This window comes from Dipteris shenzhenensis, chromosome 1 (genome assembly GCF_047967505.1).
Source record: "Dipteris shenzhenensis isolate YYH24624 ecotype China chromosome 1, Dip_SZ_1.0, whole genome shotgun sequence".
Classification (NCBI taxonomy): Eukaryota; Viridiplantae; Streptophyta; class Polypodiopsida; order Gleicheniales; family Dipteridaceae; genus Dipteris; species Dipteris shenzhenensis.
This window is the reverse complement of record NC_141596.1, coordinates 24107362-24126447: the sequence shown is the minus strand read 5'-3', so window position 1 is coordinate 24126447 and position 19086 is coordinate 24107362. Positions and strand designations below refer to the sequence as shown.

General features: G+C 45.2%; 2 protein-coding genes across 2 annotated transcripts in view; both read right to left on the bottom strand.

Moving 5' to 3' along the window:
* The window catches only part of MBD9 (methyl-CPG-binding domain 9), a 68450-nt gene extending 49577 nt beyond the window's left edge, over window positions 1-18873 (bottom strand). Inside the window, exon 1 of the mRNA XM_087373458.1 lies at window positions 17632-18873. Within this exon, the coding sequence (XP_087229584.1) occupies window positions 17632-18458 (827 nt within the window). The 5' untranslated portion in view covers window positions 18459-18873. The remainder of the gene's footprint in view (window positions 1-17631) is intronic.
* LOC147905575 (uncharacterized) lies at window positions 422-2801 on the bottom strand. Its single transcript, XM_087373469.1, has one exon. It carries the CDS (start codon window positions 2799-2801, stop codon window positions 633-635), a length of 2169 nt encoding a protein of 722 aa, XP_087229595.1. The 3' UTR covers window positions 422-632.
* Window positions 18874-19086: the final 213 nt, after the last annotated feature.

Sequence of the window (19086 nt, the reverse complement as noted above, 5' to 3'; positions counted from 1 at the left end):
TCCTTATCTTTTTCGCTACAGCCGAGCAACATATTAAGAATGTGCGATGTACCCTACAGTTATTACGTGATAACCCCGTATACCTCAACACAAAGAAAAGTGAATTCGGCTTGCTGGAAATTCAGTATTTGGACTCATAGTTTTTTCCATACGTTACCATACGCATACGTCATACGAGTACGGAAGTATGATTGGAGTATGGTTCAGCCCTTGGGGCTGAAACATACGTGACCCTAGTTTTATCCAAAAAATTTCAGAAAAATATAGATTGATCATTGATCATTGTACACATTAAATTGACACAGAGGTATTAAACTGAAACTTGAAACTTGTATAATTGTATTAATTTTAAAGTCGTCAATCATGAGTCATGAGTCATGAGTCGTGAATCGCGATTCTTCATTCATGAAAGACTCCAGCCTCCAGAGACCGTAGTCATCTGGATTCTAGATTTTGATACATCATAGATGGAATCATAGATCATAGATCAATAATCAATACTACACCAAATTTCAAAAGGTCCAAAACATCACCATCAAACTTCAAAGGAAGTAGGTACACCGTATTAGTAACTACACCAAAACATGAAAGGAAAAACATCATAAAGAAAAGGCTGCCAGTGTGCCACAGCCTCAAGCTGCATCTTCATTCTCATCCTCTTGCTCATCCTCATCCTCATCATCATCTGCATCAATGCCTGCACCCTCCTCATCCTCCTCCTCCTCCTCATCACTATCATCCTCATCTGCCTCGCCATGGAACTCCAAAAGACTAGAGCTGCTTGAAGCTGCAGCAGCATCCATCGTTCCTGTAAGTGTAACAATAGGGGCTGCAATGTCTTCTCCCTCTGTATCTGCTTGCCTCGCTAGCAGCCTATCATCATCCTTCTCCTTGTTGATCATTTCTAGGGTCACTTCTATCTTCTCAAATCCCCTTTCCTTGATTTTGGAAATGAGACGCAAATTAGTATGGATGTATACTAATTTCTCGGTATTCTTTGGAAGCAGCCTATTCCTTCTTTTAGTATGGATAAGAGAGAATGTGCTCCAATTCCTCCCACAAGGAGAAGCACATGTGCCTTGCGAGAGCACTCGAAGAGCTAACCGCTGTAAATTTGGTGTGTGAGCCCCAAATGTCTCCCACCATTTCACCCCTTGGTGCATTCTCTTTTCATCCTTTGCAATCGCACGAGCAAATGTGCCTGACATGGATTTGTAAATATCCAACTCATCACATAAGGTGCCTTGGCTGTCAACATCATACTTGGTGTACCGCTCTATGGCATCCATCCACCCATCGTGCACCTCCTTGTCACTATCTGGATTTTTCTCTCTTCTCCAAATAGGATGGAGAACAAACGCTGCCGCATGCAATGGAGAATGCAACATATTCCACCTGTCAACACATAAGGCTCTAACATCAGCCAGCTTTGAGGATTCAATCCCATCAATAGTTGCCATCTTCTCGACCATCCGATCAGTGAGTTCATATACAAGTCCCATGGTAGCCCCTTCCCTATCAGCCAGGCGAAGGATCTTCAAAATAGGTGCACAAAGCTTCACAATGAGTCTTGCATCTTGCCAAAATGAAGCACCCAATATAATAGAAGACACCTGTTGTGCTTTCACAGTGCGTGACACCTTCTTCTTGCAATACTCATCACTGACAACCATGCGACGCAATCCATTGTATACCCTCTCATCCAACAAGTTTGCTAACATGATAAACATGTAAGCAAACCGTGTTTGTGCTGGCTTCACCAATTCCTTCTTGCTGAATTTTCTATACATTGCTAACACGGTGTGTTTCCGGGTAACAAATGTCACAATCATGTTAGCATGTACCAACACTGGCTTTACCCATGGAAGCTTTCCAATGTCCTCAAACAAGAGGTCAAGGCAATGGCATGTGCATCTAGTATAGAAAATGTGAGGCCACTCTTCCTCCACCAATTCTCCTGCCCGCACACAGTTAGATGCATTGTCCATACACACCTGCACCACATTTTCAGCCCCAACATCAAGAATGGCATCTTTCAGTATCCCAAAGATGTACTCCCCTGACTTATACTGCCCACTTGTGTCCACGGACTTCAAGAAGGCTGAACCATATATGCATGAGACCATAATATTGATTATAGGCCGGCGTCGAGTGTCAGACCAACCATCACAAGTTATGGTGCAGCCATATTTTTTCCACTTATCCCGAAACTGTAGCATCTCTTGATCTATGCATACTACTTCATTAGTTAGCTCCGTTGTGCGCAAAACATTGTAGGATGGAGGCTTGAAGGTAGGCCCAACTTGGCCAATGGCACGAACCATCTCCAAAAAATAAGGGCTCCTCACCTTCCAATGAGGAATATCCTCTGCAAAGAAAAAACGACGGAGAGCAATGTATGCATCCTTCCCTGCTTGTGACTCCCATGCCTTTTCCAAGGTTCCCTTTGACGTCTTCAACTTCTTTTGCTTTGGCTCATATGCACTGCCAGATGCATTTCCACTTGCAGTACCACTCACTGAGGCATCTCCCAAATCAGCCACATCTTCAACAAGCTGTTTTGCAGCAGTTTTTAGGGGCACCTTTGCCTGCAATCTTCGACAAGTATCTTTCACATTTTCAGGAGGAGCAGTACACTTGTCAACCCCCAAGCCTGTGATCCCAAGAAAATGTGCCCTTATACAGGTCGGTCCTCCATCCCATGAATGAGGGCAATATTTACATTTACAAGTGAATTGGCCCTTCCCCAAAGGCTTCAAGGCCTCTACAAATTCCCATTCTGGTCCTTTTTGTCTTCCCATTTGTAAGATCTGCAAGCTGCAAATTTGCAAAAGAGGGCATATAAATTATAAGGCAATGGGCATTGGGCAAAGGAACAATTTCCAAAGAGGGCTTGAAGTCCTTGCAGGCTGCCCTGTTAGATGGCATCAACTAAAGAGAGAGCACTTGCTGCAAAACAGGAAAAAAAAGCAGCCATTGCATTTACCTTGACACTTGGAGCAGGTAGAGCGTAGAGGCAAGCTGCGGGCTGCAACTGTACGGTGACCACTCACCTCCAAAGCAAGTATAAGAGGGCAAAGGGCTGTCTAAATAGAGGGCAGCAAGGTGCTGAAGAAGAGGGCAAACTGAAGAACTTAGAACTTAGAAGAGTGAAGGGCTGAGGGGACTCGGGAGTCGGGACTGAAGAAGAGGGCAGCACTGAGCAAGGTGCAGAAGAAGCTTAGAAGAGGGCAAAGGGCTGCAGCCTGCCTAAATAGAAGCAAACGTCAGCCTAAATAGGCTCTTGAGGCAGCAATGGTCGGTGTGCAACGGCCAGCCTGCAGGCTGCAAGCAGAGCTGAGAGCGTCGGTCGACGGTGATTCGTGAACAGTACGTACTACGTACTACGGAAGCCTTCGCAACTTGCAATATTTTCGTACGGAATCCGGATTCGAATTTCGAACATCGCAGCCCAGCAACAATATAAGGTACGCATCCCGATTTTTTAACCCCAAAAAAAGCCACGTACGGAAATCCGTACGTACGGCCGTACAGAATCCGTACGGAAAAACTGACCGTACGCGTACGGTTGCAATCATGTTTGGACTACATCATTAGTGCTCAAGGGATTCGATTGGACCCAGAGAAGATTCAAGATATCACAAGTTTGGCTGGCCCCACGATGGCTCACGAAATCCGATCCTTTGTGAGTTTGTGTCAAGCAGCTCACACATGGATGGTTTCTCGACACATGCAACCCCTCTTATAGATTTACTCAAGGGGGTAAAGACACGCACACAAAAAGTTCAAGTCACAGGCACAGCTTTGCAGACCTTCCATGAATTGCAATGGCTGGCCACGACAACACCAGTTATGAAGATCGCCCCTTAGGAGGATCCATTTCTAGTAATCACAGACCCTAGCAATGTCGCCATCGGGTCAGTTTTACAGCAAGAAGATAGGCCCGTGGCATATTACAACAGAAAGCTTAACGATGCCGAAAAGAACTATTCAGTTTATGATAGAGAGCTCCTCGGTGTCATCCAAGCATTAAAACATTGGAAGCCTTTCCTATATGGACGGACTTTCACAGTTAAGACAGATCACCAAGCCCTTAAGTGGCTTCAAACAATGCCTAGTGCGCAATGGAGCGATCGGCAACAACGGTGGAGCTAGATATTCTAGCAGTTTGGGGAATGATCAAGTTCGTTCCTGGCAAAACCAACCCCGTTGTAGTTGCAGACACTCTCAATCGGAAAGGTTCCATCCAGACTATTGAGCAGACCACCGTGCTCGAAATCTAAGGAAAGAATCTTGATAGCATGAAGACACAGTAGACGGAGTCAACAGAGTTTGGCATGCAGTTCCAGTTAGCCAAGACGCTTGCTCCACGCCATTACTCATTAGAGAACAGTTGGCTTTTCTATAAGAAAAGATTATGTGTACTCAAAGATAAACGGCGGTTGCTTCTTCATGATGCCCATGACACCCTTACCGGTGGTCACGGAGGTATCAACGGGACTTTGGAGAAGTTAGAGTACTATTTTTATTGGCCAAAGATGTGAAAGGACGTATACGGCTATCAGATATGCCAAAAGGTCAAATCTTCCCACAAGAAAGCGGCAGGCTTCCTTATGCCATTGCCAATCCCCGACGGTCCTTTTCAAGACATAGGTATGGATTTCATGGGACCACTTCTAGCATCTGCAGGTATGCGTAATACTCAATGTCTTACTATTGTTTATCGCTTTAGTAAATATTGTATGCTTATTCCTTACAAACAAACGGCCAGCGCTAAAGATGTAGCTCGTTTAATTATCAAGTATTGGTATCCCATTGGAGGGTTGCCAAAGACCATCACATCCGACAGGGGCTCCAAGTTTACGTCTAACTTTTGGCGAGGCTTATTTGATAATTTTGATACTAAGCTACAGATGTCCAACGCTTTCCATTCGCAATCGAACAGCGAGACAGAAAAATATAATGGTATGGCGTTTGATATTTTGAAAGCATATTGTCATGATGCTCAGGGAAAGTCAAAGCAGTTTCTTCCACTTGTGCAGGCCATTCTGAACGATACCTAGTCTTCGAGTATTGGTAGCACACCTTATGAAGCGGCATTTAGACGGCAGTTTACATCACTCCTCACCCAAAGGGTGTCTCCATCTCTTGAAGCCAACAAAACCACCGAATCAATGGCAGAGATTACGAAGTCCGTGAAAAGCCGCATCGCCAAAGCTCAAGCATCGTATGCGCGCCAGGCTAACAAATCAAGACGAAATGTCAAGTATAAAGAGGAACAAAGGGTGTATTTACGCATTATCAAGCAAAGATTAAAGCAGGTCGGCAAGCGATGCCCTAAGCTGTCCTTCAGGAGCTTCAGACCATTCCCTATTATTCAAAAGATCAACGATGTCTCAATGAAGTTACGCCTTCCAGACAGTTGGACTATGCACAATGTGTTTCATGTAACTTGGTTGAAGCCATATTTTGGACCTCCTCTTTCAGAGATTTTCAACGAGCAACAACCTGAAGTTCTTGATGAAGCCGAAGTTTTGCAGCCACAACAGATCCTTCTTCATAAATTCCAGCATGGGTCAGGACACAGGATCCGGGAGCTTTACACCAAGTTCCATGATCAAGGTACCCGTTAAGCAGTGTTGTTAGACGAAATTTTTTTCCAAGAGTTTCCCAAGATATTGGCAGACTACTTGGAAGCAATGAACCTACCGCCAAGTTAAGGAGGGAATGTCACATGCACCCCCGCACTTGGGTGCAAAGTGACACACTGGCTACATCGACAAGTGTGTAATAGTTCCCTAATAGAAGATTTTGTCGTATGTTGTGACCCCTTTGTGAGCCCTTGTCCAGGGACAGTCAGGCACAAGCTACGTAAGTCAATCTCTCAGCCTTAAGTCAAGTCGGAAGATCAGTCCTTGTTCACTACTACCCACTCGACAACCATAGGTAGTGTTTCCGTCTTAGGTTTAGGGATAGGTTTAGGTCCAGCCTAGGATAGGAGCCCTTCTGGGCCCCCTCAGGGCTAGAACAAGTGACGAGAATGGCAGGGGAAGGGCTGCCTTTATAGGCTACCCTGCACCCCTCCCTAGGCTGCCATTTATGGGGCCTAGGGCTGCCTTGATGGGGCCTAGTGCTACCATTTTTGGGGCCTAGGGCTGCCATTTATGGGGCCTAGGGCTACCTTTATGGGGCCAGCCAACCAGCCCCAAAAGCCCTATAAATAGGGGGCCTCCAAGCCGTCTTTCCTCATTCAGTTCCCTCCCTCCTTCAGCCTCCTACAGCTCCTCCTCAGCCCCCTCTGAACAGCCTGACACTCACCCCCAGTGGCCCTCTGACCAGTCTCAGCCTTTGGCATCAATTCAGCCCCCTAGGAAGGTGTTCACACAACGCATTAGACGGGGAGTCAAGACAACGAACGGAGTAAGGTTTTGTTAGAATTATTGGCATATTCTAGGCAGTGGCCAATGTAATCCATAAGTGAGTTAGGGGCACTTTTCCTCATTAGGAGGTTTTTCCCCCTAACCACAGTTAGTGGGTTAGTATGGTTTTGTCACTTGGACAAAACCATCTCCTCACTTGTACTCACCTTATCTCTTCTATTGCAATCCTACATTTTTGCTCTTGCTCTCACACTCTTGCTTCTTGCTTCCTCCACTCTCACATTTGGTATCAGAATAGGTTGTTCCTACATCTGCTCTCACTCTTCCACGCCGGCATCTCAAAGCTTCAGCCAATACCTCGTTGCCTGTACGACTGTATGGAAATCTATCACCATTTTGGCCGTACAGTCCTATACTCAATTGTCGTACTGTCCCGTACAGCCCGTCCATGCAGCACCGTCCGTACCAGCATTCTGTACGCCTCAACATTTCCGTACACGCTGCACAATCAGAGCCGTACCACACATGAGAGATCGCCCGTACATTCATGCAGTTCGATCGAACGCCCGTACACCGTCCGTACAGTCGTCATACAGCATCAGCCATACAGCCCGTACGGCTCCAGCTCCAGCTCCATACATTCCTACAGAAGCTCGCCCGTACAGTCCGTACAACTGTACAAAAACCACTCGCCATGCGTCCGCACACACCTGCACCATACATTCGTATGGATTTCGACGTACAGGCCGTATATGCATGTACTGTCCTTACATTTACTGTACTGTCAGTTCAGTACTTTCGTAGGAGTTTGTACTTTGACCAAGTTTTCTTTTCCTTGCAGGTTTTCCTTAGTAGGTGATTTTGGCAGGTGCACTTTGCACATAGCCATTGTCTGGCTTAGATTTTGCAGAGAATTTGGGGCATTTTATTTGTTGCAGGCATTGCAGTCAGGTTGCAGAATCTGCTCCAGAAATTTGGGGCTTTTTGGTTCTGCTTGCAATCTTGCAAACAAAATATGGGGCTTTTGTAGATAATTGTAAAATTTGGGGCTTTTGGTCGATTTGCCCTCTTTCAGTTGCAATTTCTTGCAGGAATTTGGGGCTTTTGCATTAAGGATACAATTTGGCAGTGGACAAATCATTTGGGAGCTTTGCAAGCAGTTTTGGACTCAGTTTGAGTCACATTGTAGACATTTGCCACTTTTTGCAGATATATTTTGCAGATTTTGGGCATTTGCAAAGCATTTTGGTGCATTTCAAGCCTTTGATAGACTGTGACAGCAATTGGCATTTTGGGCAGATTTTTTACAGATTCCAACTGTGCATTTTACACCCCAGGAAGGGATTGCACTTGTCTAGTTTGCTGCATTTTTTAGTTGTCTGGCAAATATGGCTCAGAACAATCCCAATGAGGTCTTTGGAGTCCTCACATAGGAGGATAAGTAGGATGGCACCAACTACTCCTTATGGAGCTTTATGGCGCGCAACATTCTAGTTGGCAGACATCTCTAGGATTATGTCAATGGAGATGAGACAAGGCCAGAAACTATGGCTACACCTGTCACTCCTACAGATGGAGGCAAGGCTAGAGGTCAAAGTGCAAGACAAGTGGTAGGAGCAACAGATGTTACTTTGGTGGCTCCCACAGCATAACAGAAAAGGTGGGATTCACGAGATGCACAGGCTCTTTTAGTTATTTCCCTTTCTATCAAGAGGTTTATCATTCCTCACATTCGGTCATGCGCAAGACATCGAGGGCAGCTTGGGATATTTTAGAGAGCATGTTTGCAGCAAGAAATGATGCCAGAGTCTCATTCCTAAAGAGAGCGCTATCTCATACACACATGGATGAGGGAGATTCCATGAATGCTCACCTCACAAAACTCCAGGATTTGAGGGAACAGTTGCTGAATATACATGAGATTATTCCGGATTCAGAGATGAATACCACCACTCTTAATTCTCTTCCGCAGTCCTATCTCGGTTTCCATACCTCACTGAATTTGTCATTGAGGGGGGGTAGCAATCCTCTCTCTTTTCACGAGTTGGTAGAACTCTTGTTGCAAGAAGAGCAAACAAGAAAGAACATGGCCACACGGACTGGTGAGCATGCCATGCTTTCAAGTTCCTAAAGGGAAAGGGCAGCAAAAGCAACATGGAAATCAGCCCACACATCAGCATAAAGCTGATTCTGGACAGCCCTCTCATAAGGCTAAAGGTGATGCAGAGAAGCCAAAGAGAGAGGGCATTTGTCACTGCAAGAAGCTGGCTCACTACATTGGTGGATGCAAGAAGCGAATAGCAAAGGAAAAGAAAAAGGATTCCGGTTTGGCTGTCTCAAATACATCAGCTCCTAATGCACATGATGGAGGCTTTGTAGAAGAGGATTATGCCTTTTTGTCTTGCATATCAGATTTTCTAGTGGCTGGTCTAGATACTACAGCCACTCTTGAGGATGACTCGTATACTTTCTTGACTTGCAGCTATGACCCTTCAAAGGATGCATGCTCTTTCAATGTCAATGAGACACTAAACACTTGGTATTTTGTAGTGGTGCTTCCAAGCACATCACTTCAAGGAAGAGTCTTTTTGCATCTCCGCATGACCACCCGCTAAAAAGGTGACATGTGCAAACAATTCTTCTTATTCAGTGTGTGGAGTGGGTGACATCATACTCACCTCCACGGATGGCACAGATTTCAGAATTACTGATGTTCTTTATGTGCCAAGTATAAAGAAGAATTTACTTTTAGTGTCCTCTCTCAATCGCAAGGAGGATTTCAGGTTATATTTAATGATGCTAAGTGTGCAGTCCGAGACAAAGAGAATGATTATGCTTTGATGTTGTCTGGCAATTTGTATCAGGGTCTTTTTCAGCCTGATATTTATGAGAAAAGATCCGATCTTGCACTTTTAGTGAGCACTCCCACTGCTACCATGCAGAATGTGGAGTTATGGCATGCCAGATATGAGCACATGAGCTATGGCAGCTTGCTAACACTTCGGAAGCACGCTATTCTACTAACTGTAGTTAGGGGTCCTAACTGTGGTTAGGGGGGGAAACCTCTAAAGAGGAAAAAGTGCCCCTAACCCAATTATTAGTCATACATTGGTCACTACCATGAATTATGGCGATACAGCTATGCCTAATAAAAAATGCATTTGATAACTTTATCATCCAACTTGGTGTGTGTCTGAGAAGGAACATGGTCATATGCCAAGCATCCAAAAGCCCTCATGTGAGAAATCTGGGGCTTATGACTTGTCCAAGCCTCATAAGGTGTGATGGTCTTCAATGCCTTTGCAGAAGATCTATTCAAAATGTAATTAGCACACATAACGGCATCAAGCCACAACTTGTTAGGCAAGTGCTTGCCTTTCAACATACACCTGGCCATCTCCATCACTGATCTATTCTTTCTCTTAGCCACGAGATTCTGTTGAAGAGTGTAAGGCACCGTGCACTAATGATGAATGCCACGTGAGACCAATTTTCAGCCCACTCTCATTCTCAGCCAAGGCAATAAAATGCTTGAAGCATGCAAAAACTTCATATTTAAATCTCAATGCGAAAATCCAAGTATACCTGGTGAAGCCATCAATGAATGTGACAAATAATAGAATCCCCCAAGAGCTACAACCCGCACGGGTCCACAAACATCACTATGAACTAAATAAAGCTTGCATGAGGCACCAACTCTCCCATCCTTGGGAAATGCAAAACGGTGCATCTTACCAAACAAACAAGGTTCACAAACATGCTTTGAAGGCATATGCATTTTGGGAAGATCAACAACCACACCATCCTTATGAAGCTTCACCAAAGCCGCCACAAATGGATATCTGCCATGGTAGAGGAATCAACAACAAAGGCATCTGCATCTTCAAGTCCAGCATCATCCAAGCATCTGTCATAGGCATCAAGTCTATACAGCCCTCTAGTCAATGTCCCAGTCAAGACCATGGTAAGGGCATGTGTAGCATCATAGACTTCACACTGAACACCATCAATGATCAAAGAGAACCTGATAGCCACAAGTAGCTATGGCTGAAATAGAGATGAGGTTCTTGCGAATGCCTGGAACATAAAGCACATTCTCTAGAGTAACAAGACCACCAGAAACAGAAGTAAGAGCAACTTGTCCAACACCTCTCACTGTACATGAAGCATTATTGGCACATGTGATTGTCCCCCCCTTAGATGCATGCTCAAGTGGGCTGAATAACTTCCTGCAAGAAGTAATGTGCTTGCTAGCACCACTATCAAAGAATTAGGCATCAAATACATCAAAAATTGTCATGCATGCATCATGAACATTAGGATTCGAGTAACATGCCACAAGAAAAGCCCAATGTTGGTGCTGTGCAAAGTTAGTTGACTCATGTCGATCATTTGGACTAAGGAACCAAATACTACAAGACCAGACTCTTTCTTCTTCTTTTCAGATGCAATTCTCTTCCTGCATTCAGAAACGTCATGCCCGGGTTTCCTGCAACAGTTGCATCTCTTCTTCTTCTTCTTATCCCCCGAAGCAGAAGCAGCATGGGAGTGACCAGCATGTGAATGAGAGGGTTTATCAACTGAAACCTTGCCTTTGACTTTGTTTTTATGCTGGGCAGCAAAGGCTTGATCACTAGCCATAGAAGCATTGCGGTTTGCACGGCTTTGTTCCTCCTGAAGTAAGAGGACAACTACCTGGTCAAAGGAATAATGGTTGGCATTGCCACCTGCAACCAACCTCAATGTAGTAGCAAAGCCTTGATAAGTCGGGAACCCATCAAGGTATTAGAAACAAGTTGAGAACCCATCAATATTAGCCAACTGCTCTTTCAAATCTCACACATTGGTAAGATAGGCATCCATATTACCACCCTCTTCAAGCTTCAAGTCCTGTAACTGCTTGCGGAGATAGGCAACCCGCGCCTCATTCCGCACTTGAAATAAGGATGTAAGCTGATCCTGAAACCGACTCGCTACTGAAAGACAGCCATTACCACTCAAAAAAAGACAGTAATTGTGCTTTCATAAGCTCTCCCTCACTCCCTCTCTCTGAAGATGCACTAGGGCCCAGGACAAAACGTCGGGCTGGACCCCCCCGAAGGTTTTTATTCATGAGAGAAAAACTGTTACAGAAGTTCAGCGTAGTGCTGTCTGGAAACCTCTACATTTCAAAACGTGAAAAATCCACTTTATTACAAGAGCTTCAAGCTCAATTCAAATTGGCAACATGCCACTTGTCTAAAATCTAAACTAAGTCCTATTACATGCCACTAAGGGCCATTCTGGAGTCTTCAAAGCTCTCGGTCACACGAACCGCCTCCTAGATGCTTGTCAGGCTCCCGTTACGCTTAGGAAAAAATAATTCTTCCTAGTACCTGCAACAATTAATTAAAGCGCACCACCATGGCACCCATTAATTGTTAGCGCTTTGCATGCAAATAACACACTGTGGACTAATTCTAGTCACGGTGGGCGTCCCCACTGAACACGTGCACATCTAAACAAATATATATATACAAATAAATATATATATTCTCTGGTTGACCGGAGTCAACACTCTTGATTATAATTAAAGAGCTTTGACCGGTCAACACTCTCTGACCGTAGTAAGCTCTGTGGTTCTCTGGTTAACCGCAGTTAACCCTCTTGGTAATAAACCAAGTCTCCTTGACCGAAGTCAGGTTTACTTGACTAGAGTCAAATATCTTTGACCATAGTCAATCCTTTGACCATTAAAATAACTCTTTGACCATGATTAACACATATAAAACTCTTTAATTATGATCAAATAAATGGTCAACTATACTTTGACTTAGGATATTTACATTGTGGTGACAGATCCCATGCTTGCTTTGCTGTCTTGCAAGACTGGATATGAGGGATAATGACCCTTTTAACTGAAAGAGCAATCAAGGCACATGCTTTGGCATCATGACCATCCCACTAAATCTGCTCCTGTGTAGGAGGCAAAGTACCTGTAGTAGAAGATGCAACTGCTCCTGAAGTAGCATTAGACCCATCAGTACGTGTAGTAACAGAGGCAATGGTTGTAGCACCAGAAGCAGCATTACGAGTAGGCCTGACCTCAGTGCCTGAAACAATGTTCGACAAATTCTTGGCAACCAAAACATGCCCCATCATGTATGCCCACATGGGGTAGTTTGTGCCATCAAGCTTGTCCTCAGTCCCAAGCATTCCAAACTTGCTGCTAGTCATGGTGCTGAAATTCAAGGCAAATGCACCAACTGGCAAGGCAAATGAGAGGAAGGCAACCTCTCAAAACCAAGTAGCAAAATTATGCTCAAGCTTCAAAGCTTTTCACTGCAAAAGACTATGTTGTCTCAAGGTGTACCTGTTGCCCAAATTCCCAAAAAGGCAACACGAGGCCTTCCGGCCTTTCCAACATGCAAATGAAGAAGAAATTGGAAAGAACCAATGCAACAAAGGCTTACCCAATGATGTAGCCTGAAAATACAACAGGGAAAAGGCTCCAAATACGAGTAGAGGGATTCACCCTTGAAGGAGAGGTGAAAATGACAACAAATGGCAATCAAAGATGCCAAGAGAGGGCTGGAAATGAGAGTTACAACAAGAGAGAGTGCTCCCATGAGGAGGAGAGCACTTGGAAATGAGAGGAGAGTGCTCCAATGGAGGGGAACTCGCAGCCCGAGACAAAGGGAAGCCAAATGCGAAGGAATGGGCTCAAGGACAGACCTCCAGATCACTTCAGCAAGCTCCAAATGTCTTCAAACAGCAGCACTCTTCACGAGACAGCAAGAAACAGCCCTGAATTGCTGGAGAGAGCTTCAAACAAGCTGGAATGAGGTCCGTACAGCATCAAAAATTGGTGTCAGCAAGTCCGTACACCTCCATACTGCATTAAATGCTCCATACAGCCACCGTACAGGCCATACAAGTCTGCAGACGCATTAAATGCACCATATAGATGCTCGTAGAGGCCATACAGCTGTACGAAATTCTGTACAGCATGCAGCTACCACACTTGTGAACCCGTACAGCAGTAAATGCTGATAAAATGCACCAATTTCTGCAAAAAGTGCTCCAAAACGTTGATTTCCCGCGCCAAATGCGAAGTTCTCGCTATGGAAGTGCTTGAAAGATATACCTTTGTAAGACTAGAATAAGTCCGATCATACAAATTTAAATTTTTTGTTGTTCTAAAGATCAGAAATCTACACAGAAAATAAAAGAGAATATGAAAGAGAAGAAAAATGAGGTAAACAAAAACTTTTATCAAAAGGAAGACATACTTACCAAGCAAAGCAACACTTATGTCCTCCTCAGTGCCCAAGCAGAAGCAGCTATACTCGTAGAGTCTCTTGAGCAAACATCCCTAAACCGCTTCAGCTCGCTGCAAATGCCTTGAGAATGAACCAACTAGTAAGAATGAGAGCTCCAAGGGCTGCCAAACAGCTTGGAAAAGCTGTCAATGGCTGAGGGAATGGATTCCCGACCTGCTCTAATACCATTGTAGGCTAGGGCAAGCAATGGAAGCTCAAGAAATGAAGGGGAGAAGACAAAAACGAGCTGCTGCAATGAATTGCTGCAACAATGAGTGGAGGCTCAAGAGAGAGCCAACATAACAGAACCCTAGGGCTAAGTGCCCTAACTGGACTTAGTGTCCTAACTGTCCTAAGTGGTACATGTAATAACTGTACCAGCTGACCTAACTAACTGTAACTAGGCCTACAAGGCACATACCAAGGAATGAGTGGCACCTATGGATAGCCCATAGAATGGCCTACATTCATGCCATTGGACTTCGAGAGTGCAGTGCCTCCACAATAACAGCCCAATCAGTCCTCAACAGGTCATGAGGATAGCAGGCAGTTCTCATGTCCAGGAGCCTATCAGAGTGCCATACCACCCGAGGATTAGGAGTTCGCAATAGTAGCATGGTGGGATGAGTGGCCTCAACAGTTCGGCTTCCAATCTTCATGATAGTACCGGTTCTCCGGAGCTTTTATTGAGCCGCCATGTTATCATAACACAGCATTCGTTCCTCAGCCTTTTGGAGCAGTACTAGACATAGTAGGCGAAGAGTTTCGAAACGGGTTTCGAGGTTTCGAAAATGTTTCGAGGCAAACCCAACATCTATAAAAACCTTTCGTGCATAATAGGGCAATTAAATATATGTTTTTCCCCAAAAACATTAAAACATTCTAGATTATTATCACTAGAAGTCCAATACTTGAAAAAACTCATGAAACATAGTGCACAAACGTTTGATGTGTCACTTAGAACTTGAAATTGGATGCTTGAAACATATTACTAAATCCCAAATCAGAAAATTAACAACACATCATGTAGATTCAAGCATGAATGGTCATATTTCAAAATTGAAAAAGATACATGGAATCATGAATCATGATTTACGTCCATGCTACACCTGGACGGGCTAAAGAAAAATGTATGGGCTGAAGGTCGCTTTCAGGATACGGGTGGCAATTTGAGACGTACGGGTGGCAAAAATGCAACCCAACACCAGATTTCCCAAAATTAGGGCAAATTGGGATTTTTTGAACATTGTGGGTTTTTTGGGGTTCCCGAAACGCGAGTTTCAGAACTGAAACGTTTCGGGCTGTCCCGAAACACGTTTCGAGCCTACTACGGTACCAGATCAATCCCAATGCCAGACTGTTATTCCCTAGTTCTTTGGGAGCACAATCAAGTTTTGCGCAGCAATTGGTGGTCATCACGATCACATTCGCTTTGCATATTCACTCAGTCCCTCAGTAGCTATCATCATCCAAAATTTAAGCAGGAGGGAATGTCACATGCACCCCTACGCTAGGGGACATGGTGACACAGTCTGACCCATATGTCGAACCCCATGACCCCATTGTGAGCCCTAGTCCAAGGAAGAGTCAGGCACGAGCTACGGGGGTCTGTTCCAAGTTCGCAAAGTCACAAGCCACAGCAGAGCAGTTCAGGTCACCAAGGCAAAGCGTTGCGAGGTATCCACCTAGCAACAAGTTCAGAAGAGGAGAATGCCACATGCACCAGGTAAAGCCCAGGTGGCAGTGACAACCGGATGCATAGTCAGCAAATCGCAGCATATCTGGCAAGCTTTGAGGGTTCCCAAGGGCAGCACACAGTGTGGCCGAAAGCAGAGGTTATGCTGTGATTTGGGCTTGTTGTAATCTGTTTTCAGTGAAATAAATAATAAAGAAATACCGCAAGGGGTGCCAGTTGTTTTGGGGCCAATCGGTGTACTGTGTCTTCGAGCAAGAGCATTCTAGCTCCCTTGTGTTTTGTTTCTCCTGTGGGTGTTTTGCCAGTGGGATAATACTTGCTAAGTTGTGATTTTACCACCCCTACTTTATCATAGGCCGGTTGCAGGGGATGTATGTCACATACACAAAAGTCAACAGACCCCCCCCCCTCGGCGGCCGAACACTGCCCCCCATCACAACCCTACCCTGCGTGCCCCACAGCCCCGCCAATGTAGCGGCTCGGTCAAGGGGACACCTCAAACCTTCAAGAGCAAAGCGTGAACCATGAATGTGTTGGGAACGTGTTGCTAGACAAAGAGCTGCATGTGAAGGGTCAAGGAGCTGCCGTCATATGAAGAAGTCCAAAGGGGTCAAGTACCTGTATCTTGTGAGCCCTGACTCTGATTGACGAGCTGTCCAAACAGGGTGGTGAACAGGTTTACGTGTGTGTCTAAAGGGCTGAGTCCAGACACTCCAAAAGGGCATACAAGGGGCAAAGGGTGGGACCAGCAGTAGGCAACAATGAGGGCATTACACGTACCTCTCAGTCTTATTGACTGAAGAGACCAACCTCCAATAGGAGTCTGAGGCTGTGGCTTTGGCTAACCTTGAGGAAGGTGTCTCCACAGCCTAGTATGGAAGATGAACTTGGAGCAAATCTACAAAGAAACTGGCTACATTTGAAAGAGCCAATTGGAGGATGATGATAGTAGGACAATATTTGGAGGAGTCATCGCATGCTGTGAGGCTTTGTTGGTATTTGCCGCTGGTTGTAGGCTATTTCAGATTCGAATATATAGCAGCCCAAGCGACACGCAATTGTAGTGGAACCAGATCCACTTCGTATACACGGTGAGCTCATGTACCTTATATGCCATTAAGTTAATGAACATCTGGAAAACTTCAGTCATTCTTTTGGCTACGGATGTAGTACGTGCAATTGGTCAATTTATACATAGTAACCTTTGTTTTGGGCCTGTACAATGCAGCCCCCCTGTCCTCTTGAAGGTGTCAAATGGGTGTTTGTACAACAATAAAATCCACATGCATTGCTTTCTGTAAAGGGTGGCAGAAATAGATTTTGTCCTCATGAGAACTTTTCTTAAACCCACACCTGGCACTATATATTTGGGCATCACTTTTCCCAATTGAAGCAAGAGGAAACATGGTGCCAGTGGGTAGTATATTATATTCAGCTCACAAGGAGGACGAGTCCATAGAGTCAGAACAGAAGTCCAAGAATACATTCAAATATTGCTGTCCATTTTGGAATAGGGCATCTTGAGTCGCAACTGCAATCAATTGCGATGCTGAGGACAAAGTACCAGGGATGGTTGTAGTGAAGACCAAAAGTAGGGTTGGCATGCTTGTGCTCCGAATTGATGCTTGGCATAGTTTGTTTATCGTAAGCCGATTTAGGCAGTACATACTGTGACCAATGCAATCAGTGGTAGGAGCTTTAGGTTCACGGCCAGGACATACAAGTTGAGTACAGTTGATTCCTGATCCCTATTTGCAACAGCAGGTAGCTCTTCAATGGTTCCTGATCTCTGCTTGCAGCTACAACTTTAATGGATTGTCAACTCCATAAAGTTGACGCAGTAACTACAATCTCTCACAGCAATCTTGGAAGGGATCAAGCCACCCGCTTCATTGAGCCTCTCAAACACCCACAATGGCAGAAATATCCCAAGTAGGGATTCAAGGATCACTCTGAGTACATCTGCTATTCGGAGTGTGCAAACGTAAAAATGAGAAGAACGTATGGGGGGAATCAATGCAGTAGGAGAGCACGACCAAAGCTGAAATGAACTATGGTGTAGTAGCCCTTTGCAGGTGAAGTCCACCTTCCATTAACGTTTTCGAGGGAACAGCTAAGGTTTAAAACAAAGCTTAGCATCTCCTTACTTTAAAACAGCATGGATTTTGGAGACACAACATAAAAAGGCGGAACTTGCAATTTTTCAATCACAGTCCAGAATCATGAAAAGACGTTTCACGTTTTGCATACTTGCCTGGGACTATAAAGATGATCTCCAGCTTCATCTGGGACACTGTTGCCAGTTCCGAACGGCTTCTTAACAGGCGTCACGTCAGATCCCACGTCCCCGTCTCTTTTCAGTCTCTTGATTCTCTCGCGTTGGCTTCCACTCAAAGAAACAGCCGTCTCAATATCGCCCGATTGCTGATTGCCAAGGTTACCATCTGCATTTCCATCTTTAGCCTCAACATCTCGCTTTGATTCAATTCTTCCTAGAGGCCATTGCTGTTTTCGCTGGGCTGCGACGCATGCCATACAAAGCCACTCATCCAGTTGACTGGCCTGATTCTCTCGAAGCTTCAGACACTTGAGATGGAAGCTCTGTTCGCACGCATCACAAATCAAGGTCTTCCTTAAAAGCTCAGGATTACCGCAACATTTACAATACAAAGGCTGCCCATCCTTTGCAGCTCCTGCCTCCCCAAGAAACTGTGGAGGCGTTCCGGCATTATCTGTCCTTAGTCGAAAAGCCAAGACCACATCCATCGTGTCTGGCTGTCTGCCAATGAACTCTTTCTGCACACTCTGCATCGCATCTTTTCCAGCGGCTTGCACCGATGCTTGACTGGAAGTATCAGACGTCTCTGTGATCAAGCGACGCATTTGCGCTACGCGAGCATTTTCAAAATTCTCTACAGAGCCACCTGATGCTACGATTCCGTGCGTGATCCTGATTGTTTGGCCTGCTTCCAAATGGTTAGCATAGTCCACCGGGTCTGCAGTCGCGCTCAAATCGATAGTCAGCCTCTCTTTCTCAGCCATATTAGGCTTGGTGTTCAAACTTCTGAGCCGAGAATTCATCGTAGACGGCTTCGAAATTTCCTTAATTCGGCCATTTCCGAATCCACGCACTGCTTCGGCCTCTGAGGCCCACACGCAAGAGCAGCCAGGGCAAGAGAACCAAAAATTCCCGCTTAGAAAGCGTGGGAGACAGCTCCTAAGCAGGAATCGCTAAGGGGGGGAGCGAAAAGGAGCCGTTTTACATGATGCGGACTGAGGGGGGGGGAATGGAAAGGGGAAGAAAGGCTGGAGAGGAGGGAAGGGAAGGGAAGCGGATCTGAGGAAGAAGAGAGGGCAGGAGGGAGGGCAAGGGAAGGAAGAGATTGAGATGCTCGAGGAAGGTGAAGTGTGAGATGATGAAGAAGAAGAAGAAGAAGATGAAGTTTTTGGCTGCCCTCGTCTCCTGTTTTCCTTGTCGTTGCTTTTTCGGCTCCTTCTCTTCTTCTTCGTCTTCTTCTTCTTCTTCTTTTCTTCTTCGTCACTAATCTCCTCCCTCCCCTTTACTCTCTAACCCTCCCTTAACCGCCCTACTTAACCTTTCCAAATTCCACTAACCCTTCTCCGGTAAGGTCATGTTTTTGGTCTCCCACTTGTCACGGGAAAGCCTAATTGATGTCGGCCCAGCTTCGAGAAGCAAATCTCATTTCCA

What these genes read in the sequence shown, in the direction of transcription:
- LOC147905575 (XM_087373469.1), bottom strand. Translation starts at nt 2,801, where the DNA reads ATGGGAAGACAAAAAGGACCAGAATGGGAATTTGTAGAGGCCTTGAAG.